Source organism: Tursiops truncatus, chromosome 2 (assembly GCF_011762595.2).
Source record: "Tursiops truncatus isolate mTurTru1 chromosome 2, mTurTru1.mat.Y, whole genome shotgun sequence".
Lineage (NCBI taxonomy): Eukaryota > Metazoa > Chordata > Mammalia > Artiodactyla > Delphinidae > Tursiops > Tursiops truncatus.
In genome coordinates this window covers 11,095,251-11,115,249 of record NC_047035.1, presented here as the reverse complement: position 1 = coordinate 11,115,249, position 19,999 = coordinate 11,095,251, and the positions used below count along the sequence as shown (strand labels likewise).

The 19,999-nt window shown below is 39.0% G+C and overlaps 1 protein-coding gene across 3 annotated transcripts in view; it reads left to right on the top strand.

Annotated features, from left to right (window-relative positions):
• UNC79 (unc-79 homolog, NALCN channel complex subunit) overlaps positions 1–19,999 on the top strand; it is a 201,812-nt gene that overhangs the window by 132,337 nt on the left and 49,476 nt on the right. For all 3 annotated transcript variants that reach the window (XM_033850688.2, XM_073800093.1, XM_073800094.1), the window contains 6 exons: positions 1,212–1,319; positions 4,766–4,882; positions 7,471–7,554; positions 11,442–11,544; positions 14,055–14,195; positions 17,245–17,283. In XM_033850688.2, coding sequence (XP_033706579.2) covers positions 1,212–1,319; positions 4,766–4,882; positions 7,471–7,554; positions 11,442–11,544; positions 14,055–14,195; positions 17,245–17,283 — 592 coding nt within the window. The remainder of the gene's footprint in view (positions 1–1,211; positions 1,320–4,765; positions 4,883–7,470; positions 7,555–11,441; positions 11,545–14,054; positions 14,196–17,244; positions 17,284–19,999) is intronic.

The following is a 19,999-nucleotide window of genomic DNA, read 5'->3' as shown; positions in this document are numbered from 1 at the left end:
GAACCAAAAATAGATGTTCCAAAATCAGTGCTTAAAAGCTTTTCTCCTCAGCCCTCACCTAGGATCTATTTTACTTTTATTTCTGACAGTTTAATAAGTTTAATGATCACCCAGTAGTAGAATAGCATCTGCATACTTATATTTTATGTATGTGTGAATGTATGGTGGCTTGCTCTGTGGCAAGAAAAACAATTGATAACCTGAAAAGGAGGAGACAGATGTCATGAAGCTTAAGAACTTGAAGCCGTTTAGGGTGGACATGTTATAATCATGGAAGCCCATAGTGGTAATTCCAGGCTGCTCATTGAGCTCAATATACAGTGAGTGTTGCTTAAGATGTCAAGGAAGTTTATAAAAAAGTTTTAGGGGTTTGCCATGATAAACCACTAAACTTTTCAAAAAGCTTTAAAGGATAATCTTTACCTAGGATAATGTGGGACAGCTTGTTTCCCATTATTCATAGATGAAAAAGACAATAGTATATGCAGAAAATATTTTACCTTAGATGCATTTGTCAACAGCAGAAGCAAATGATACGTCTTTCTTGCTCAACTAATAAAATCGAAAACCTGAGTAATTGGTAAGTAATTATTCCAAGTTAGATACAGTCCCTGCTCTGAAATTACTTATGATTTAGCAAAGGTTGTAGACCGGTAAACAGACAGTTACATTATGGCGTGTTCATTTTGGTACAGGTTAGGACAGGGTGTTCTGGGATTGTATAAGAGGGTCATGTGATTCAGTTTTTTGTTTGAATCTGGGGGTGGGGGTCCTGGATGCTTTTCTGGAGGAGGAACTGTCTATATAAATTGAGATGTAAGTGATGAGTAGGAAATTGCCAGACAAAGGTGGAGTGGTGGAATGATATAGGTGGATCAACTGTAGGTGTCTTTGGGTTTTGTATGAAAAGAAATTCAGTTCCGGAAAGGTGCAAAGATATGTGATATGAGCATGCTGAGCTCTAGCTTTGTAATTGTGCTGTCGTTAATTTCTGAGAGGCACAGCAACACATGCAGAATATAACGTGGATACAACTCCCACGGAACTTTGAAACCAGTGTGTATGTGATTCCATTAAAGTAGTTAGTAGGGCCAGAAAGTATATAATGATTTGAATGGGAGAATTGGGCAAGAGGGGAAAATATATGAAAAAGGTTCTTGAACTTGCTTTTAATCAATGTCCTGAGTTTTAAATAATATTTCTGTTTGTAGATCCTGCTACTAAAGGACTTTCAACTTTGGAAATGCCACGAGAATCCTCATCTGCCCCTACATTAGAAGCAGGTGTGCCAGAAACAAGTAGCCATTCTTCAATATCAAGTAAGATTTCCTTTGGTGATCATTTCACCTGTACATTGATTTGGAACATTATCTGCTGCATAGTTTTCAATTTTCACACTCTTGGTATTGTTTTTTTCTTCTTTTTTTTCACGTTGTGTTAGCTTCCTAGGTAACACTATGTTGTATGTTCTCAGAGACCCTGAGACATAGGCCCACTTTTGTCAGCATCTCAAGTGTTTGATAAATCAGTACAGCTACTGATAGGCCAAGAATCCTAATTTGTTAAGGTATAATCACTGGATAATTCAATAAAATAAGTATTATGTATGACTAGCCTAAACATAAAACATGGAACTGGTTTTGGGACAAGTGAAAAACATTGTCTGTGACAGAATTTTACATGAAACACCTTTGTTTAATTTGAATCACCTCCATCATTGACAAAATTTTTATCTAAGTTATCATCAAATAAATGTATCAGATATATCATGATCCCAAAGTTATTATTGAATATAGCGCTTTTGGATCGGAAAATTAAAATGGCATGAAGTATTCCTGGATCTACTGGAGGCAACTATTCAGTATTTTGAAACTACCTTGTTTGTTGGGTCCTATATTTTGCCCATGAGGAGCTTGAGTTCCATTGAGGTGAAAATAAGGGTGTCCACCTGGCTCAGTGGAGTCAATTAAAAGACTTTAGCATGGGAAATTCTCAGTAGGAATCAGAGATACAAACAGTGGTGCAACTTCTGCAAACCCTTGTCATCTGTGCTGGTGTATTTTGTGTTCCATGTGGCCACTGCCTCAAGGGCTAGTGCATTTTCCTTTGACAGTATTTTGAAGTAAAGATGATCCTGAAAACCAGATAAAGATCTTAACTTAAATGCTGGACTGGTAGTATGGAACAACATCGTCATCTTCATCATTCATTTATTCATGCTTTCATTCATTCAGTAAGTATTTATTAAGTGTCTGCTGAGTGCCAGGCACTGTGCTTGGTACTGGTGATCACAGGTGAATAAATAAGACACCCCTTGTTCTCCAGGCATTTACAGACATAATAGTCATAATTGCTACCAATTATTTGACACCATGTTCCAGGCACTGTGCTAAGTGGTTGCTCTCTTAACACATTGCTACCTTATTAAATCCTCGTGTCAGCACTGCATGGCAGATATTATTGACCCAGTTTTAATAGACTAAGAAACAGGTTCAGAGAGGCTAAGTGACTTGCCTAAAGTCATACGGCTATTAAGTGATAGAGACAGGAATTGATGCTAGGTCTGTTTGATTTTTCAAGCCCATGGTGTTTTTTAGTATACCACACTGCCTTAGAATAATTCAAATTCAGTTATAATAAAATTACAGATTCTATTACAGAATTACAGATTACAGAATTACAGATTACAGATTACAGAAATTCTAAGAAAGCATTTTCAAGTAACAGTTATTTGCCCTTTTGGCAGCAAAGAAGAACGCCTCGTTCTGAATCTAATTGTTCTTCTTTTATCACAAAAAATCTGTTTTATAACATGAAAAAATGCCCATTTTTAAGTCCATATACTAAAATCATGAAAGTGTATCTTCTCCTCCTAATTTGCATGAGTCATCTGAAAAAAGTGAATTATAGTTAGAATTCCAAGTTGGATATAATTTGAGATAGGATGACTTAAGTCAGTTTGGCTTCAGTGCTAGTTACATGTATCATAAAATAAGTGTATCAATGAATCATGATCCTGAAGTCATGATTGAATCTAGCCCTTTTGGATTCAGCATAGTGCATCATTAAATTTCCACATTCCTCCTTCTCTCCATTTAAAGCATGTATTGGATAGCTCTTGGTGGTGTGTTCTTAGAGACATAATGCCAGGTGCTTTACACACTGAGCTAAACATTAAGGGACTTTACTCTCAGGGAATTCTTCTGTCTTTAAAAAAATACTGAGGACTGGAGAAATTAATCAATCACTAGAGGTTTCTAACCCTTCTTTGATTTTGTCTGATAGATGGGGCTAATTTTTAAATTTGTCGATCTTCCAAAAGATTTCTGCTTTTGAATTTTACTTGAAATTTGTTAAATTTTCTAAAAGATTTCTGCCTTTGGATTTTACCTGGAGCTGCACTTTCAAGTGAACCATGAAATTGCAAAATTTACCAATCAACCACAAGAATCAGATTTTTCATTAGTTTGCATAGTCATTTCCATGAATTCAGTTAACATGGACTCCAAGACACAAGAATTCTCATCACACCCCTCTTTTTTGCTCAGTTTATCAGCTGATTATTTTGTAGCTAAACATGCCATGACCACCATGAATCAAACAGCATGCTAATTACATTAAAAATAATGTCATAATTGATTTCACATCACACCAAGTTGCTGCCCTGGTACCATGATTGTGAAACCTGTGTATAACACGTAAGGAAGGCTTTCTAGGGCCATAAAGACATCTCGGTTTCTACCATCTCCTTCTAGACTATGTATTTCAGAGCTTCAGTTTCTAAAATTGTCCTTATAAGAGAGTGAATAACCACAAGTTCTCAAATATCCAGTTGTTTGGGATCGTGTATAAAAGGCCTCTTAGCGATGCTCTTCCTTTCTCACTGGGCTGGTGGCAGGGATTGGTGGGACCACTTGAGGAGGGATAGGAGGATAGGAGACAGGTTGCTTTCTCACTCAGCAGTCTGTTGTCAGAAGTGCTTTTCACTGTTTTTCCGGTTTGGAGATGCTTATGTACGTGACTTATCAATCATGGGATATTTGTCAATGCCTAATTGCGAGATAAAAATGTTACCACTATTTCTTTTTAAAACAAAGATGTGTACTAGAATATACTTGTGGAATGTTATTCAATTCACATTTTTCCAACAGTAGGCAGAGGCTCATGCAGAGATTGAAAACAGCATTGACTTTGGAGTCAACATGTTTTGGTTTTACGACCACCTCATTTGCTGGTCGGTTCCAAGGAACATAATTTCATTTGCTTCAATTTCTCCCTAAAAATTGGGGTTGATATGTGTCATCCTACTCCAAATATGCATGTACATACACAAACACACACACATGCACGGGGGCCTCAGAGGGATATAATGGAAACTGAAACTATGCATGTATGCACAGCTCCATTAAAGAAAGTTAAGCTATAAATTCAAAGTAGTAGTATCTGTCTTGAATCCTTTTGGGAACAAGGCAGAGTATATAAATTAAAAAGTAAATGAAAATATCATATTGTTGTAACTGGGGTAAATATTTACAGGCTACAGATAAGTGCTCATAGGCACTGTTTCTTTCTTTATCGAGTGAAGACAGGCACCAGAAATAGCATAGTGCCTTAGTTTTTCATCTGAACAGGAGCATACAACTCACTAAACAATGATGAATAGCCAATGAAGGTTCAATTAAGATTCTGTGTGGATGTGTAGAGCCTTTGTGTGCTGTGCATATTTATTCCCCCTAGTAATTATCTCCTAATTTCCTCCATATAGCTCAGTATAGGCAGATGAAAAGGGGATCCCTGGGAGCTCTGACAATGAGCCAGTTAATGAAGCGACAGCTGGAACATCAGTCTAGCGCCCCCCATAACATCAGCAACTGGGACACTGGTGGGTCAAGCTTTTTCTTCTTGTTTTACCTCTCAGATTAGCGAATGCCACTTTCTCTGTGTCCCCTCTGCTTCCTTGTGAAGGAATAGATTTTTTCTCATATTCTGTGGTTCAAACAATTTTTTTAACCTAAGGTAATTAATAAGTCTATTTAAACTTTCCAAGTATTCTAGAGCCACCGGTTCTTCCATCTCGGCTGGTCCAACTCTTTTTTTTTGTTTGTTTGTTTTCCTCTAAGACCCAGATACCAGATGTTAGGCTATCTCTTTGGGGGTTAAATGATATAAATGCATAAAGGAGGGAATGGAACTATGATTTCATGATGCAAATTAGAAAACAAAACAAAACACCAGATTATCAATATTCTCTGTTTTATAAACTCTGAATTATCAAAAATGAGGGACTATTGATAGTAATAATAACAGTAATAACAAATGTCAGCTTAGTGACGTCATGATCTGCCGGTAGGTTTGGGAATATGAGCTCTGTGTTTTAGTCAGCAGGGTCACCAGGTTGCAGCCGCACACCCTCATGCTCATACGATGGAACTGCCTCTAACCTCAATTTTAAAGTAAGAATTGACCGCCATGACATGTCTATTTTAAACATGATCACTCTGCATTTTCTAAACTTTGTTACCACGTTCTGCACATGTACTACTTTCTCAAGCCAGTAGTACTGCTGCAATTCTGCTCTTTTGAGTGCCTGCCTTTTCGTTTTTTCTTTTTTAATTAAATGGGTCATTTGATTACAAGATTATATATGTGAAAGCTTTTTGCAAGACGCATGCACTTTGAAAATGTCAGGGTTTACTACTGTGATATGCTCTGGGGGCCAACACTTGGATAGGACTATTTTTGTATCGTGGTTAGTATACTTTCTGGCTACAGTTATATGAAATTATTTTAATAGCTTTCTTTATGACCAGGAATTACAGTGTCCACAAAACCAAAATATTGAGATACTGTTAATTTTTCACAACCATAATATTTACATATATTTCGTCTTATTTTCCCCACTGTTCTTCAAGAAAAAAAAGAGAGCTAGTCTAGATAACTAAATCCTACACACCATACCCAATCCTATATTTAACAGATAATTTCAACTCTCCTGGCCTTTATTAAGGTTCTTAACATTTTAAAGGTTTAGTGTTTTGTCTTCTTTTTAGTGATAAGTGGTAGTGAATAATGAAATGGCCAAAAGCCAATGGGCAAGGGAGACAAGGAGAAAGACATTGAATAACCAGCCTTGAGAGTTTACTGGGTTTGGGTGAAGCTTTTCTGTTCACACCAAAGAGGACTTTGTTCCTCTCTTTACTGAGCTCGTGCTATGTAAAACTGAGAATGGAAGCTGCTGTTAGGTTCATTCTCCGATGATTAAATGCCCATCTTTCGTTAGGTTGACCTGAAGATTATTTTACCATGCTGCTGTTCTCTGTAGCAAGCTCAGCCTAAGCTCTCCATTTTAGATTCTGACTACAATTACAGCTTAGTTTGATTGACTCTGTAGAGTGATAAAAAGGCAAATAGATCTCAATTTCTAATCCAAATTTTAATCTAAAAAAAAACCTACATGATGCCAAATAACCCATTTAACTGAATTTTTCACTTTTCAACTAAACCTCAGCCTTGTTCATGTCACTCTGGTTTATCATCTAATACTTAACCATTCACATGCTGTCTGAATTTCTTTCGTCTGAGTTTTCCTGGGCTTGTTTTCCATCCTCCAAGTTGGTTTGCTAGTCACCAAGTCCTCCTAGAGCTTCATCTCAATATTCTTTTTTTTTATCAGTGTCATAAAAATTCTCCCCAAATCCAAGACCAGAGAGAGTTGACGAGTGTGGAGTTTTTTGTTACGTGGCATGTCACTTTATACCACATACGTTGATTCAGTGACTTGCTAGTCTCCAAAAGAACAGATCTGGTCATGCAGACACACTGAGAAAGGCAGCCTAAAGCATGGGTCATGATCGACTCACCTCAGCATGTGCCTGCTCGCTCAGAGGATACCTGCCTCTTCTCCACCCATGCGTATCTGATGGCTTGCTTCTTTGCCTCATCTTTCACATGAAAAAAATGTTCCTGAAGCACTACTCCTCCATGTGCCCCTGTCCCCTTATTCCTGTTCTGCAGCCCTCAGTCAAATGCCTGTCATTTCCTTGCTACCAGTTCCACATGTTTTCTGTACGATCGATCTGGTCATTGCCACAAATGATCACTTACGTATTTATTGATTTGCATAAAACATGTCTTTCATGGCTGTGACATTAGCCTTTCATTTCTTTCATTTCATATCAAGAGATTTGCGATTTGAGCTTTTGTGGGGGAGGGATTAGAGAATCTGGACTTTTAGGGATGGTTTTAGATACTCTCCTGCTTTCAGCTGCATCTCATACACCTGAATGGCAGGTTTGTAGTGAAACCCCAAGCAACCCTACCCTAAAATCTAGGATGTTTCCTGTAAATGTTAATAATCAACAGTAACAATCACCACAATATGGCCCCAAGAGATTATTGGTTAAATTCTTTGTATTGTGAATTGTGCGCAATTGACCGCAATGAAGACTGAAATGTTCTATTTATCCACAGAACAGATACAGCCTGGGAAACGCCAGTGTAATGTGCCAATGTGCCTAAACCCTGACCTGGAGGGACAGCCACTGAGAATGAGAGGTGAGCTGAGTCGCAGAATCTCAGACCGAAAGGGTGAAAGAAACCATATATGTCAATCATCTAGTCACCCAGCAGGTGCTGAAATCTCTTCTTCAGCAGCTCCATGAAGTGGATCCAACCTTTGCTCAAACGCTTCCAGGACCTGGGAATGTACGACATCTCATCTTTGAACATGACTGACAAAAATTTCTTCCTTATAGTGAATTTTTAACCTTTGGGGCCACACAAAGCAAGTCTAGACTCTCTCACGTAATTTTTAGATATTTGAAGAAAGCCACCAGTTGCTTGTTTCCTCAGGCTTTTCTAAACCACACATCCCTGGTCATTTGGTATTCCTCCTAATATGTATCAGTTTTCCATATCATCCTGTATCTCCTTCTCTGAACATGGCCCAGCTTATCTATGTTTCTTCTAGATTATTGAGATCATAGATGAATAGCTTCTTTTCAGCTATCCGGAACTGAACAAAATATACACTTGACTTTATGATGATCATAGGAGCAAGCTGAGAATAAATCTATGCTAAGATAATCAGAATATGTATTTTTAAATTCATCTTATGTCTAGTTAATCATTACTTTTGTTCTTTTTTTTTTTAATTTAGAAGGCAGGTTAACCTATTACTTGTGACAACCAAAAAGCAAAAATGAATTATGACCACATCTCTTAGCTAGTCCCATAAATCAAGCAAACCTATTATCCTGGACCATATCACTTCTGATTTTCCTTAGGAATGAGGAGACAGTTATCTCCAGCTTTGGCTAACATTTATTTGGCATTGAGTAGCAGTTTTATCTCCTGTATCCGATGAGATGAGACTCTTATGGGCTTAGGAAAAGCTTTTATGAGCAGAAGTCAGGGTGGTTGAACAAACTCTGGTGCTTGTCCGTGATCTAGTGACTCGGTCAGTAGAAGCAAAAGTGGCATGAGGTAATGGGAACAAAGAAAGTCTCTTTCATGGTAAACTGAAGAGTCCATTGATATAACTAGGGGACTGATGTGTGCATTTACGCTTTGAGACAAACCAGCACCTGTATACTTTCTCCAAGACTCTCTAAGAAGCTTTTGTCAAAATCTCCAGCTATGGGCTTCCCTGGTGGCGCAGTGGTTGGGAGTCCGCCTGCCAATGCAGGGGACACGGGTTCATGCCCCGGTCCGGGAGGATCCCACATGCCGCGGAGCGGCTAGGCCCGTGAGCCTATGGCCACTGAGCCTGCGCGTCCGGAACCTGTGCTCCGCAATGGGAGAGGCCACAGCAGTGAGAGGCCCGCGTACCTCAAAAAACAAACAAACAAAAAAATCTCCAGCTATGAAGTTGGGCTTTGGAGGAGGTCCCCTCTTTATTCAAGTTTCTAAGAATGTTCTGTTTCTGTTCCTAATTCCATATACAGTGCACTTTGGGTATTCAGTAGGGGAACCAGTAGGGGTGGCACCAGAAGTGTTGCCCTAGATGATGGGAGATAATGGGACTGCCCTTCATACTGCAGACTTAGTTGTGACTCAGGTATAGCACAAGGTGGCTGAGGTCAATGGCTTCCTTTTTGCATTGCCCACCTTCTCCTTGTATATTACTCTTTGCTCCCTTATCATAAGCAGTATTTAGAAATCCATTGATTCAGCTAATGTTGCCATAAGGTGGCCAATGTCTCATAACTTAATCTATCTGCTTTTATAAATGACTGTCATAAATATTGCCTTGTACATTCTGTGTTGTGTGGAAAAACAAATTCATGATGCTGTTGTCAAAAATATCTGTTCCTTGGGCTTCCCTGGTGGTGCAGTGGTTGAGAATCTGCCTGCTAATGCAGGGGACACGGGTTCGAGCCCTGGTCTGGGAGGATCCCACATGCCGCGGAGCAACTAGGCCCGTGAGCCACAACTACTGAGCCTGCGTGTCTGGAGCCTGTGCTCCACAACAAGAGAGGCTGCGATAGTGAGAGGCCCGCGCACCGCGATGAAGAGTGGCCCCCGCTTGCTGCAACTAGAGAAAGCCCTCGCACAGAAACAAAGATCCAACACAGCAAAAATAAATTAATTAATTAATAAACTCCTACCCCCAACATCTTCTTTAAAAAAAAAAAAAAAAATCTGTTCCTCGGCATTTGTATTAGGTAAGGATTGGCTTGAAACCACCCAAATGACTTGGATTCCCACTTTTCTTCACTTGAATTGTGATTTCTGTGTATGCAATAGTGATTAGCAAGCATCTTCTGAAAGCCTTGACTCAGAGTTGTTGGTTTTTTAAAAAATCAGTTGCTTATGTTTCTAGTAAGACTGTATATATATCACCACGTATCTTGTGGGCTGAGTTTCCACTTTCAGCACAGGCATTATGGCATCTGGCAGATGTGGTGTGTCAATGTTCAAGAAATGTGGAGTACTGGAGTTGAACTTTCCATGTTTTGGTTTATTGAAGCAACTTCATGCAGTTTACCTTACTGTTTTAATAATCAATCATATCTTCTTTTATCTTGGCCCAGTTCTTGCCTTTTCTATTATTAATCAATTTATACTTTTGTTTGTAATAAATATGTTGCTTCCTTTCAAAGCATCATCTTTATGAAACAGCTGGAGATCTTTGTTAATGATATAATTGGAAAGAGTATTATCTCAGAGGTAGCTGATAAATATAGTAGCAAAATTTGGATTCCCATTTGGGATCCTCGGAAGTGACATCAAGATATTTTCAGATAATTTCCTTTGCTGTTTGGGTCTGAAGGTCTCCTTATAAACAGATTTTGTAGCCTTTGATCAGACAAGGGAGTCTGTATAGTATGGAAGCATCAAAGGCTTTGATACCATTTTTTTCTCTCTCAGATTGAAATACTTTGCCCACTTGGTGAGGTTTCTAAAATTTTTTATGTTGATTCCTTTAGAAACCAATTCTCTGAGTCATTATCTTTCTCCTATTTAAGGAAAGACCAGACAGTTTTGTTTTGTTTTTCAGCACAAAGTTAGCAGTTCCTTAATGAAAAACAGATTCTTTAACGACCATTGGGTTTTTCTGGCTTCTTTCCTGTTTGAAGAACTCAGTCTCAGTTAGTACTTTGTAGAACATGGTATTATTCTGAGTTGTCACTTTGGTATTCTTGGAGTGCCTTATTTCCATAGTTCCTGGAGAATCTGTCTAGCGCTGGTGGTTTTCTTAATGGAGAACAGTCTCCTGGATCTCCAGATTTACTCATCACTAGAGCACTAGATTCCTGCCTCAGATTTCTCTGAAGGCAGCAAAACCCAAAGTACTAAACTCTGTGATATCGATTGGCTGAAGTCACCAGATGGTTCATTCAAAAACACTTCATATTTCATTCATAAAGATTTCAGTTTGAAAAATGAAGTCTTTTGCTTTGGGGCTTATATTAATTTACAAAGTAGAAAACTTTCCTGATATTTCTTAGCTCAAACTTCTCCTCTTGCTTAGGTGTGTAGAGATCTAGGATCTGGTTCCCTTTCCAAATTAGCAACATTTTAGTGTCGGCATGCATTTGTGATTTTATGTAGTATTGTATGAGCAGCTTCCATTTATGCCTAGCAATTAAGGGTTGTAACTCATTTAAGGATACCCTTGAATAGATCCCACACACACACTTTTTTTCCTCCCTGTTTTAGTACATTGTTGGCACACCCGAACTCTTTCTGATTTTTTTTCAGAGTCAAGAAGCAAAATGAACCATAGCAGTCTAGCTCTTAAAATGATATAAGCCAAAACAAATCAGTCTTTCTTGAATTCATTTCACTCTTGACGGTTTTTCACAATGGAATTGGGCTGTCCCTGTTACATCCCTGTGAATGTGATCTTTGGAGGATTTATAAGAGGAGAATAGGGCTTTTCCTGGCCCCCGGACACACATATCTATTCACCAGCTGTTTCTTTGCTGCTTACCCAGGTGCCACGAAATCCAGCCTGCTGTCAGCACCCAGCATTGTGAGTATGTTTGTACCAGCACCCGAAGAATTCACAGACGAGCAGCCCACGGTGATGACAGACAAGTAAGCTCACAGTTATTTTCTTCACTGTTTACAGAATTTGAGAAGTTGCTCACCATGGTTGTGAGAAAATATCAGAGGAGGCATGCTATGCTTTTAAGTCATAATTTGTTCTTCAAATGGCTGTAGCCATAAGTGTTGGTAAGCATTTGTTACTTTAGAAATGCAGTATTGTATGGGCAGCTTTCATCTATGCCAAGGCATTTTTCTTTTTTAATTTGGATGAATGCAAGTAATGTCCGCTTACTGATTATTCCTAGCAATAGTTTCACACAAATGAAATCTCTCATCCAGAAGCTTCAAATTGTTCAGAGTGGGACTAAGTTTGAGATATGATCCAGCTGGTAGAATTCATTCTCTGAATCTCAGATTGGTTACGTTGCCTCTCTGTTTATCAGCCTTCAGTCCCCCCAGATTTCTTATGGGATAAAGTCCAAATGCTTTAGCTGATTGTAAAAGGCCCTTTAGGTTGTGAAGGTATGGACTTAACCACTCCTCACCAGGAACTCCTTCCCTAGCCCCCTCACCTTCTCCAGAGCATGCCTGATGTGTTCTCTCCTCTGTGATCTCATAGGTGCCCTTCACTCTGTACTTTCTCTGCCTGGTGAACTCCTATTCATGCCTCAAGACCCAGCCTGAGGCCAAGTTTCCCTGATTTCACAAGGCAGAACGCATCATGCCATTCTCCAAGTTCCCATAGTATTTGATACATCTCTCTGTTCTACCACTTATCATGGTGTATTTTAATCGTTAGGTGTTTATACACACATGTTCTGTAATAGATTGTGAGTTCCTTAGGGACTAGTACCCTTTCTTCTGTACTTTATACTCTGAGCTCCCTATACATTTCCTGGCACATAAATGCTGTTCAGTGAATACGATAAAGAATAAGACTTGTACAATTTCAAATTTGGAAAGATCCCTTGTGCCGGGGAGGCTTCCTGGTAAAGGTGACCCACGTGAGAAATTGAGTAGGCTTGTGATAAAAGGAGAGGAAGGTGAGGTGGAAGGGGCTGGTATGAGGATCCATGCAGCTGGCCACAGCTGGCCGTCATTACTGAAGAAGTGAAAGGCCTATCTTGAACAGCTCCTTACCATGTCCACATGGGGAGCACCTAGTTGCTTGTTAGCAACTTGTTAGCAACTCTTCTTAGCTCTTTCTCTGGTATAATTTTCTCATTTTGTGTCCTCCTCCAAGTCTCAATATTTCCTAGTTGTCTTCCCGGTTGCCTTTGTGTGTACTCCATTTATCTTCATTTTTAGTTACAAGTGTGAATCCTATATTTTTTTAAAAAGTCAGTTTGTAAGGAGTGATATGTATGTATATCAGGAAGTTTGTAAGGAGTGATATATATGTATATCAGGAAGTTTTCAGATGGAAAGGTCACAGTAGCTATTTTAGCGCTGCCTCCCTTGCTTTTCCCTTCACCGTATAAATCTGTTCAGCGGCCACTGAGAAAAAGAGCTCCGCTTTGGTTGAGATGACGTCAGTTGAACTCACATTAGATACTACAAAGAGCAATAAGCTGGAAGTTCCTTAAGAGCAGGGACCATTGTTTTTTTACAGACTGCACTCTCAGTAGGCGTGGTGAGTTCATAAACTGATCTGAGTGACGACGGGTAGAGAAGAGACTTGATCCAGACTCCCTAGGCTTTCTACAGCGTTCTATTGACTAGACTATTCTGTCTCTCACCCACAAATAGGATTTTTAAATTTTTATTTATTTTTGTTTTATTTCTTTTTTCAATAGATCTTTATGGAGTATAATTGCTTCATAATGCTGTGTTAGTTTCTGCTGTACACCAAAGTGAATCAGCCATGTACACACACATGTCCCCGTATCCCCTCCCTCTTGAGCCTCCCTCCCACCCTCCCTATCCCACCCCTCTAGGTCATTGCAAAGCACGGAGCTGATCTCCCTGTGCTATGCTGCTGCTTCCCACTAGCTATCTATTTTACATTCGGTAGTGTATATATGTCGATGCTACTGTCACTTCTCCCCAGCTTCCCCCTCCCTGCCCCCGTGTCCTCAAGTACATTCTCTATGTCTACGTCTTTATTAATAGGATGTTTTTAAATCTGAAAGATTGGGAAGGCTTCCATTTTTGTCTAGACATTTTTCACTTTTAATTTCAACAAATGAAAAAAAATCTAGTTAGCGACTATCCCCAGCAATAATTTCACATGCAGAAAATCCTTCAACCAGAAGCTTCAAACTATTAGTCCAATTGGCGCTCATTGTAAAAGGGAGCTCTAATTCGTGTAAAGGCCAGATAGTAATGAGTTGAAAGACTGTTTTCAGTGATCCGCGGAACCTTCCTGATCTCTGGTGTGTGTGCTATTTCTGTGTCTAAGGTGATGGTGGTGCTGGAGTTTTCTATTTATTGTTAGAATGGGACCGCTGACCTCCTTTTGGGGACTTTTCCAAGACTCACCAAAAATGGCTGCATGTACTTACACCTTGAAACCACTGTCGGCTTTCACGGAAAGCATTCCTCTGTTTTCTTTGCAGATGCCATGACTGTGGGGCCATTCTTGAAGAGTATGATGAGGAAACCCTTGGGCTGGCCATTGTGGTCCTCTCCACATTCATTCACTTAAGCCCAGACTTGGCAGCCCCGTTGTTGCTGGATATCATGCAGTCTGTGGGAAGGTGAATGTCAGCTTCTGTTTTGTTTGGTAGGAAGGAGCCTTACTCAATCTGTATCCTTAAATAAAAACTGCCAATTCAAAAGTGAAACATTTTGTAACCTTACAGATGCTTGATATTTGTGGGATCAACTCAGACTAATTTCACAAACTGAATGTACCAAACTTTTGGTTGAATTCTACAGCCATGTAGGGTCATGAGTCACAACGTCAGAGTGGAGCTAGAGGAAACTGCACTAAGAAAACCCTACTGTTTGTTGTTCTCTATTAAATACTGTGTGAGCCAGTGTATGTTACAGTGCTCAGAACTGTGCATAATTCACACTAAACACTTTGTAACTTTTAGATGTTATTATTATCTTTCTTTACCTGTTTTTTAAAAAAATATTTATTTATTTATTTGGTTGTAGCAGGTCTTTGTTGCTGCAGGCAGCCTCCTTAGTTGTGGCATGCAATCTCTTAGTTGTGGCATGCATGTGGGATCTAGTTCCCCTACCAGGGATCGAACCCAGGCTCCCTGCTTTGGGAGCGTGGAGTCCTAACCACTGTGCCACCAGGGAAGTCCCTCACTTTACCTGTTTTAAGATGGGTTCTCTAGGCACTTGTAATCAGGGTGGCTCACTTAATTATGCAACTTGCGGCATTGTCACGTGAAGGGATAAATGGAAGTATAGTAGTTTTATACTTCTGACTCAGAAAAAGGAAAGATGCACTCATTTTGGGAACAGAGCCTTCAGCCTGACTGATTAAAACTTAGCTGCTTTGAGAATTTTCATGTTAAGAAAATTCCATTTAGTAAGATAGGACATTAGAAGAAAAGTGATGTACTTCATGGATACAAGTAAAGTTCAAATTCAGTAACAAATTGTAGTCCTAGCATACACAACGTATAGGAGAGGACTGAGTTAACTCCCCATGAATGTGTTAAGTTTCCAATCTGTGCTAGCACAGAGCTAGGTGCTTTAGGTTGCAGGCATTACACCTAGCTCTTGCCCTCAAGTGCTTTATGGCTTAGTTGTCGAAGAGGACAGTGATGTGTGGAATAACTGAGTAGCCATAAAAGATGGGACATGATTAAGAGCTGTATTCATGAGCGATATGTGTGGTGAGTGCTATGGGAGTTCAGGATGGAAATGATTTCTTAGGGAATGTCTCTATGGAGGAGGTTGGAGAAAAAACCTGGATTCTGCAAATTCCTGGTATTTGATGGAGGAAAGAGAATGAATCTTGATGGAGCTAAAATTTAATCTTTTTAATGAAAAAAATGATGATTTCAAGTTAAAGACAAACAGGGAAGCATTAAAAACCCCTCAAGCCCAGAAGTATGTGACTCCCTTATCCCCCTTCCCCAAATTTTTCTGTAGTATCCTTAGGTGTGTGTATCCTTAGTATGCAGTCAGACTTGGTATAACTATTCCACCTCTAATACTTAGAAATAGCCAATGTGTAAAGTAAGTGATGAACACAGGGAGATAGGTAAGAAAAGATGAATTAAGCCCTTGATTTAACCTAATCATAATAAATGTGGAATAAATGTTATACCTGCTATCAGCAATACTTGCGTAATTGAAAGTTTTTTATTAATGCAAGGTCTCGATTCCTACTATCAATACTTTTCAGTTTTAGAACAGACAGAATTATTGTTCTGGTCTGTTACCATCTCCTTGAAATAGCTGATCTAAGTTGTAATAGATACATAGAGGGGTTTTTATTTTGTTTTAACATAAGGGAGAATAAGTCATGTTCAAGCATTGCCAATTCTTAGGATGGAAACAAACAAGTTTTGAAGAAAAGCAAAGGAAAAACAATAGAGATACATTTTTACATACTTACATATAAAAATCGTTAAATCTGTACCTCCTTTGGGCAGACTAGCAAGAGACAGGGAGAGCATTAAAAAGCAAGCTGCCCAATTCTTAGCAACCAAACCTACCAAGAAGGCAGATTCAGTAGTCACCTGATTCAGGCTTTCCTTGCATACCTCAATTCCAGGTGAGGCAATGTGGATTTACGAACACTTAAGTTTATTCTAATCCCACAGGAACTATTTCCAGCATGTTCTAAGAGTGTGTAAGTTCAGCACATCCTTTCATTTATCACCCAAGGCTTTCCATATGATTTCATATTTTGCTTTCTACTTAGATCTCTTAACATTTACCCACCCCTTTTTCTAGATGCAGCCTTCAAGATCACATTGGCTGCACCCTTAATTACTGTTTATTTCATTTGCCAATGCTTATCTATTCCTTGTAGTGTCACTAGTATGAGAGAGGCCATAACCAAAGAAACTGGGAATCATGTCTGGTGTTACTGGTGCTGGACCCTCTATTCCTGTCCAAATGCATTCTTGACTCGATTCACTGTTGTGGTCTTAAGTGAATAAATTTTTAGCATTCTCCTTGTTTGTTTCTTCAGTATCTCACTGATCAAGACGTGTTTTTCTAAACCCACGAATTTATTACATTCTTTTTCTTTCTATACATCTAGAATATTTCCATGCATATAGAACCATATAATTATATTTTTCAAAAATTACATGTTATATATCGATTACTTAACCTAATACATTTCTCTTTTCAATATGTCATTTCAACCCAACGATTAGCTGACAAATACCCGTTACCTATTTTGCTATCTTACAGAGGCTTTGACAGTTTGTGGTTTGTTTGCGGTGAGGTTTCAGAGGTTGTATACAAAGAAATGAATTTTGAGTTGAGTTAATATGGGGATGGACTGGGTCAAATACTGTTCTGTTATCTGTCTAACCTGGCTGCAAAGGACATATTTGTAGATTGACTGGGTGCTATTCAACTAACTCAACTGTATGCATCTCCATGGAAATATTTGATGCAGAAAGCAGATTTCAGAAACTAGATTAAATTGAACCCTGGAGATTGACCCCTGAGTGGATCCTCTGTCCCTGGTCAAAGGAATTGTCAATGGTTTTACATGTCCCCCATCTAAATGGGAGCTGCAGTGCGGCATACAGTACTCATGCATTTCATCATGAAACCCTAAGATACTCATGTGACTCTGTTTACTTTATTTCCTAGATTGGCATCCAGCACAACTTTTTCTAATCAAGCAGAAAGGTAAGGTCCTAAAATGAGCTCAAATCTCACTTTCTTTTCGTCCCCTGTGCATGTTCATCCATTTCTAAAACACTAGAGTGTTTACCACGGGAGGAATATGGTTAGGTTCAGTTGCAGCTCCAGAGAGCACTCGTTCATTTTCTCTTCACACCTTCATTTATTCAGTCCTGCATTCACTCATTTCAGTCAACAAATACTTTTTTTTAAAAAATAAATTTATTTATTTATTTGGCTGTGTTGGGTCTTCGTTGCTGTGCTCAGGTTTTCTCTAGTTGCGGCGTGTGGGCTTCTCATTGCGGTGGCTTCTCTTGTTGCAGAGCACGGGTTCTAGGCACACAGGCTTCAGTAGTTGTGGCACGCGGGCTCAGTAGTTGTGGCTCACGGGCTCTAGAGCACACGCTCAGTAGTTGCAGCCCACGGGCTTAGTTGCTCCATGGCATGTGGTCCCGGACCAGGGCTTGAACCCATGTCCCCTGCATTGGCAGGGAAGCTCTGATGAGAAGTTTTTAACTTAGATGAAGTCTAATGTTTTAAAATTTTAAAACAACTTATGACTATTCCTTCTTATTGTGTATCTAAGGAACCTTTGCCTATCCTTAAGTCAAGAATATATTTTCCAATGTCTCCCAATAGAAGTTTTATGGTTTTAGCATTTATATTTAGCATTTACATGATCCATCTCAAATTAATTTTTATGTATGGTGTGAGGTAGGGGCTGAAGTTCCATTTTATCCATGTGAATACCTTAGTTATTTCAGCGCCATTAAAAAAAAAAAAAAGACTTTCCCTTTCCCCATTGGATCCCTTTGGTGTCTGTTAAAATCAGATAACCGTATTAGGTTCAGTCTGTTTCTAGGCTCTCTGTCCTGCCTCACTGATCTATATGTTGATCCTTGTGCTGGCGCCGCGCTGTCTCGATTACTGTAGCCTCGATTACTGTAGCCGTATAGTAGGTCTTGAAGTCATTGTGAGTTCTCCAACTTTGGTCATCCTTTAAAAGAAGGTTGATTTGGATATTCTAGATTCCTTACATTTCCATATAAATTGTAGAAAAAGCTTCTCAATCTGTGGGGGAAAGCCTCCTAGGATTGTATTCAGACTCTAAGTCAGTTTGGGGATAAATGATATCATAAAAATATTGAGTCTTTCAATTAATAAACATGGTGTCTATTGTCATTTCATTTGGTCCTTGTTTCTCTCAGCAATGTTTTATGGCTTTCATTGTAGAGATCTTGCATAGCTTTTGTTAAATTTATTCCCAGGAATTTTGGGTTTTTAATGCCAATGTAAATGAAATTTAAAACATTTTGGTTTTCTAACTTTTTGCTGCTGATATACAGATATACAATTTTTGTATTCATATTGTAATGTAATAAACTAACTTCACTTATTAGTTGTAGTAGCTGCCTTTTAGATTCCTTAGAATGTAAAGGCAATTGTATGTAGAAAGTCATATCGTCTGTAAATAGTGACAGTTTCACCTCTTTCTGATTTTTATGCCTTTTATTTTTTTGTTACTCTCTTGCATTGGCTAGGGCCTCCAGTGTAAAAGTAAAGATGTGAATGAGCACCCTTGCCTTGTTCCTGCTCTTACAAGACAATCATTTAATATCTCACCATTAATTATGTTTGCTATAGGTTTTCATAGGTGCCCTTTACCAGACTGAGGATAGTTCCTTCTATTTCTAGTTTGCTGAGAGTTTTTTATGAATGCATGTTGAATTTTATCAAATGCACTTTCTGTTATCTATTGAAATAACTATGGTTTTTACCCTTTATTCTTTAAGATATTGAATTGCATTGATTGGGTTTTGAATATTAAGTGATTCTTACATTCCTGGGATAAACTCTATTTGGTCACGGTCAATAATCCTTTTTATCTACAGTTGGAGTCAATGTCCATGAGGACTATTGGTCTGTCCTTTTTCTTTTCATTTTGTTCCTTCTTGGTTTTTGTTTTGTTTTATTTGTAATGCTTTATCTGATTTTAGTTTTAGGGCCTCATAAAATACACTGGGAAGGGTTCCCTCCTTTTCTAATTTTCAAAAGAGTTTGTGAGAGTTTGGTGTCATTTCTTCCTGAAGAACATTTTTGACCTATAAGTTTGAGCCAGCATATCAGGGTAGACAAGGCAGAAAGAAACAATTAGACAAGACGGATTTTTTACTAGTTACCCAGCTGGGCTCTTTGATTTCCTCCTTCTTCTTTTCAGCAACTCAGCTACAATCACCTCTGGGAACGTCCTTTCTGATACTTTGGTCTAAGGGGAAAGGCCAAATAATCATCTCTTGGCTCCCTGTTTTGACATGCAGTTGGTAGTGCAGAGGGTAAAGGGGAAAACTGCACATATCAAAGTCCTAACCTTTTTACAAGTAGCAGCTCAGATGCCCCAAGAAAACTTCCCAGATCTTCCAGTAGGAATGGACATCTCCCTCCTGCATTTTCCCTCAGAGGGGCTCTCTCTCTTAGCCAACGCCACTTTCTGAGAGGATCTTGCTGATAATCCCCATCCTGGATTCTAGTCCTGACTCTGCCATTCTCTGGACTTGTAGCCTTTGTAGGTCACCTTTTCTCTCTGACTGGGAGCCCTCATCTGTACAGTGGGGTGGCTGGAATTAGTCTGAGACCAACTCTGACATTACCTGGTTCCCTCTTTCTAAAAACGTATCGTTAACAGGGATTCCATGTGACTAGAATATTTCATCTTGCTAATGAA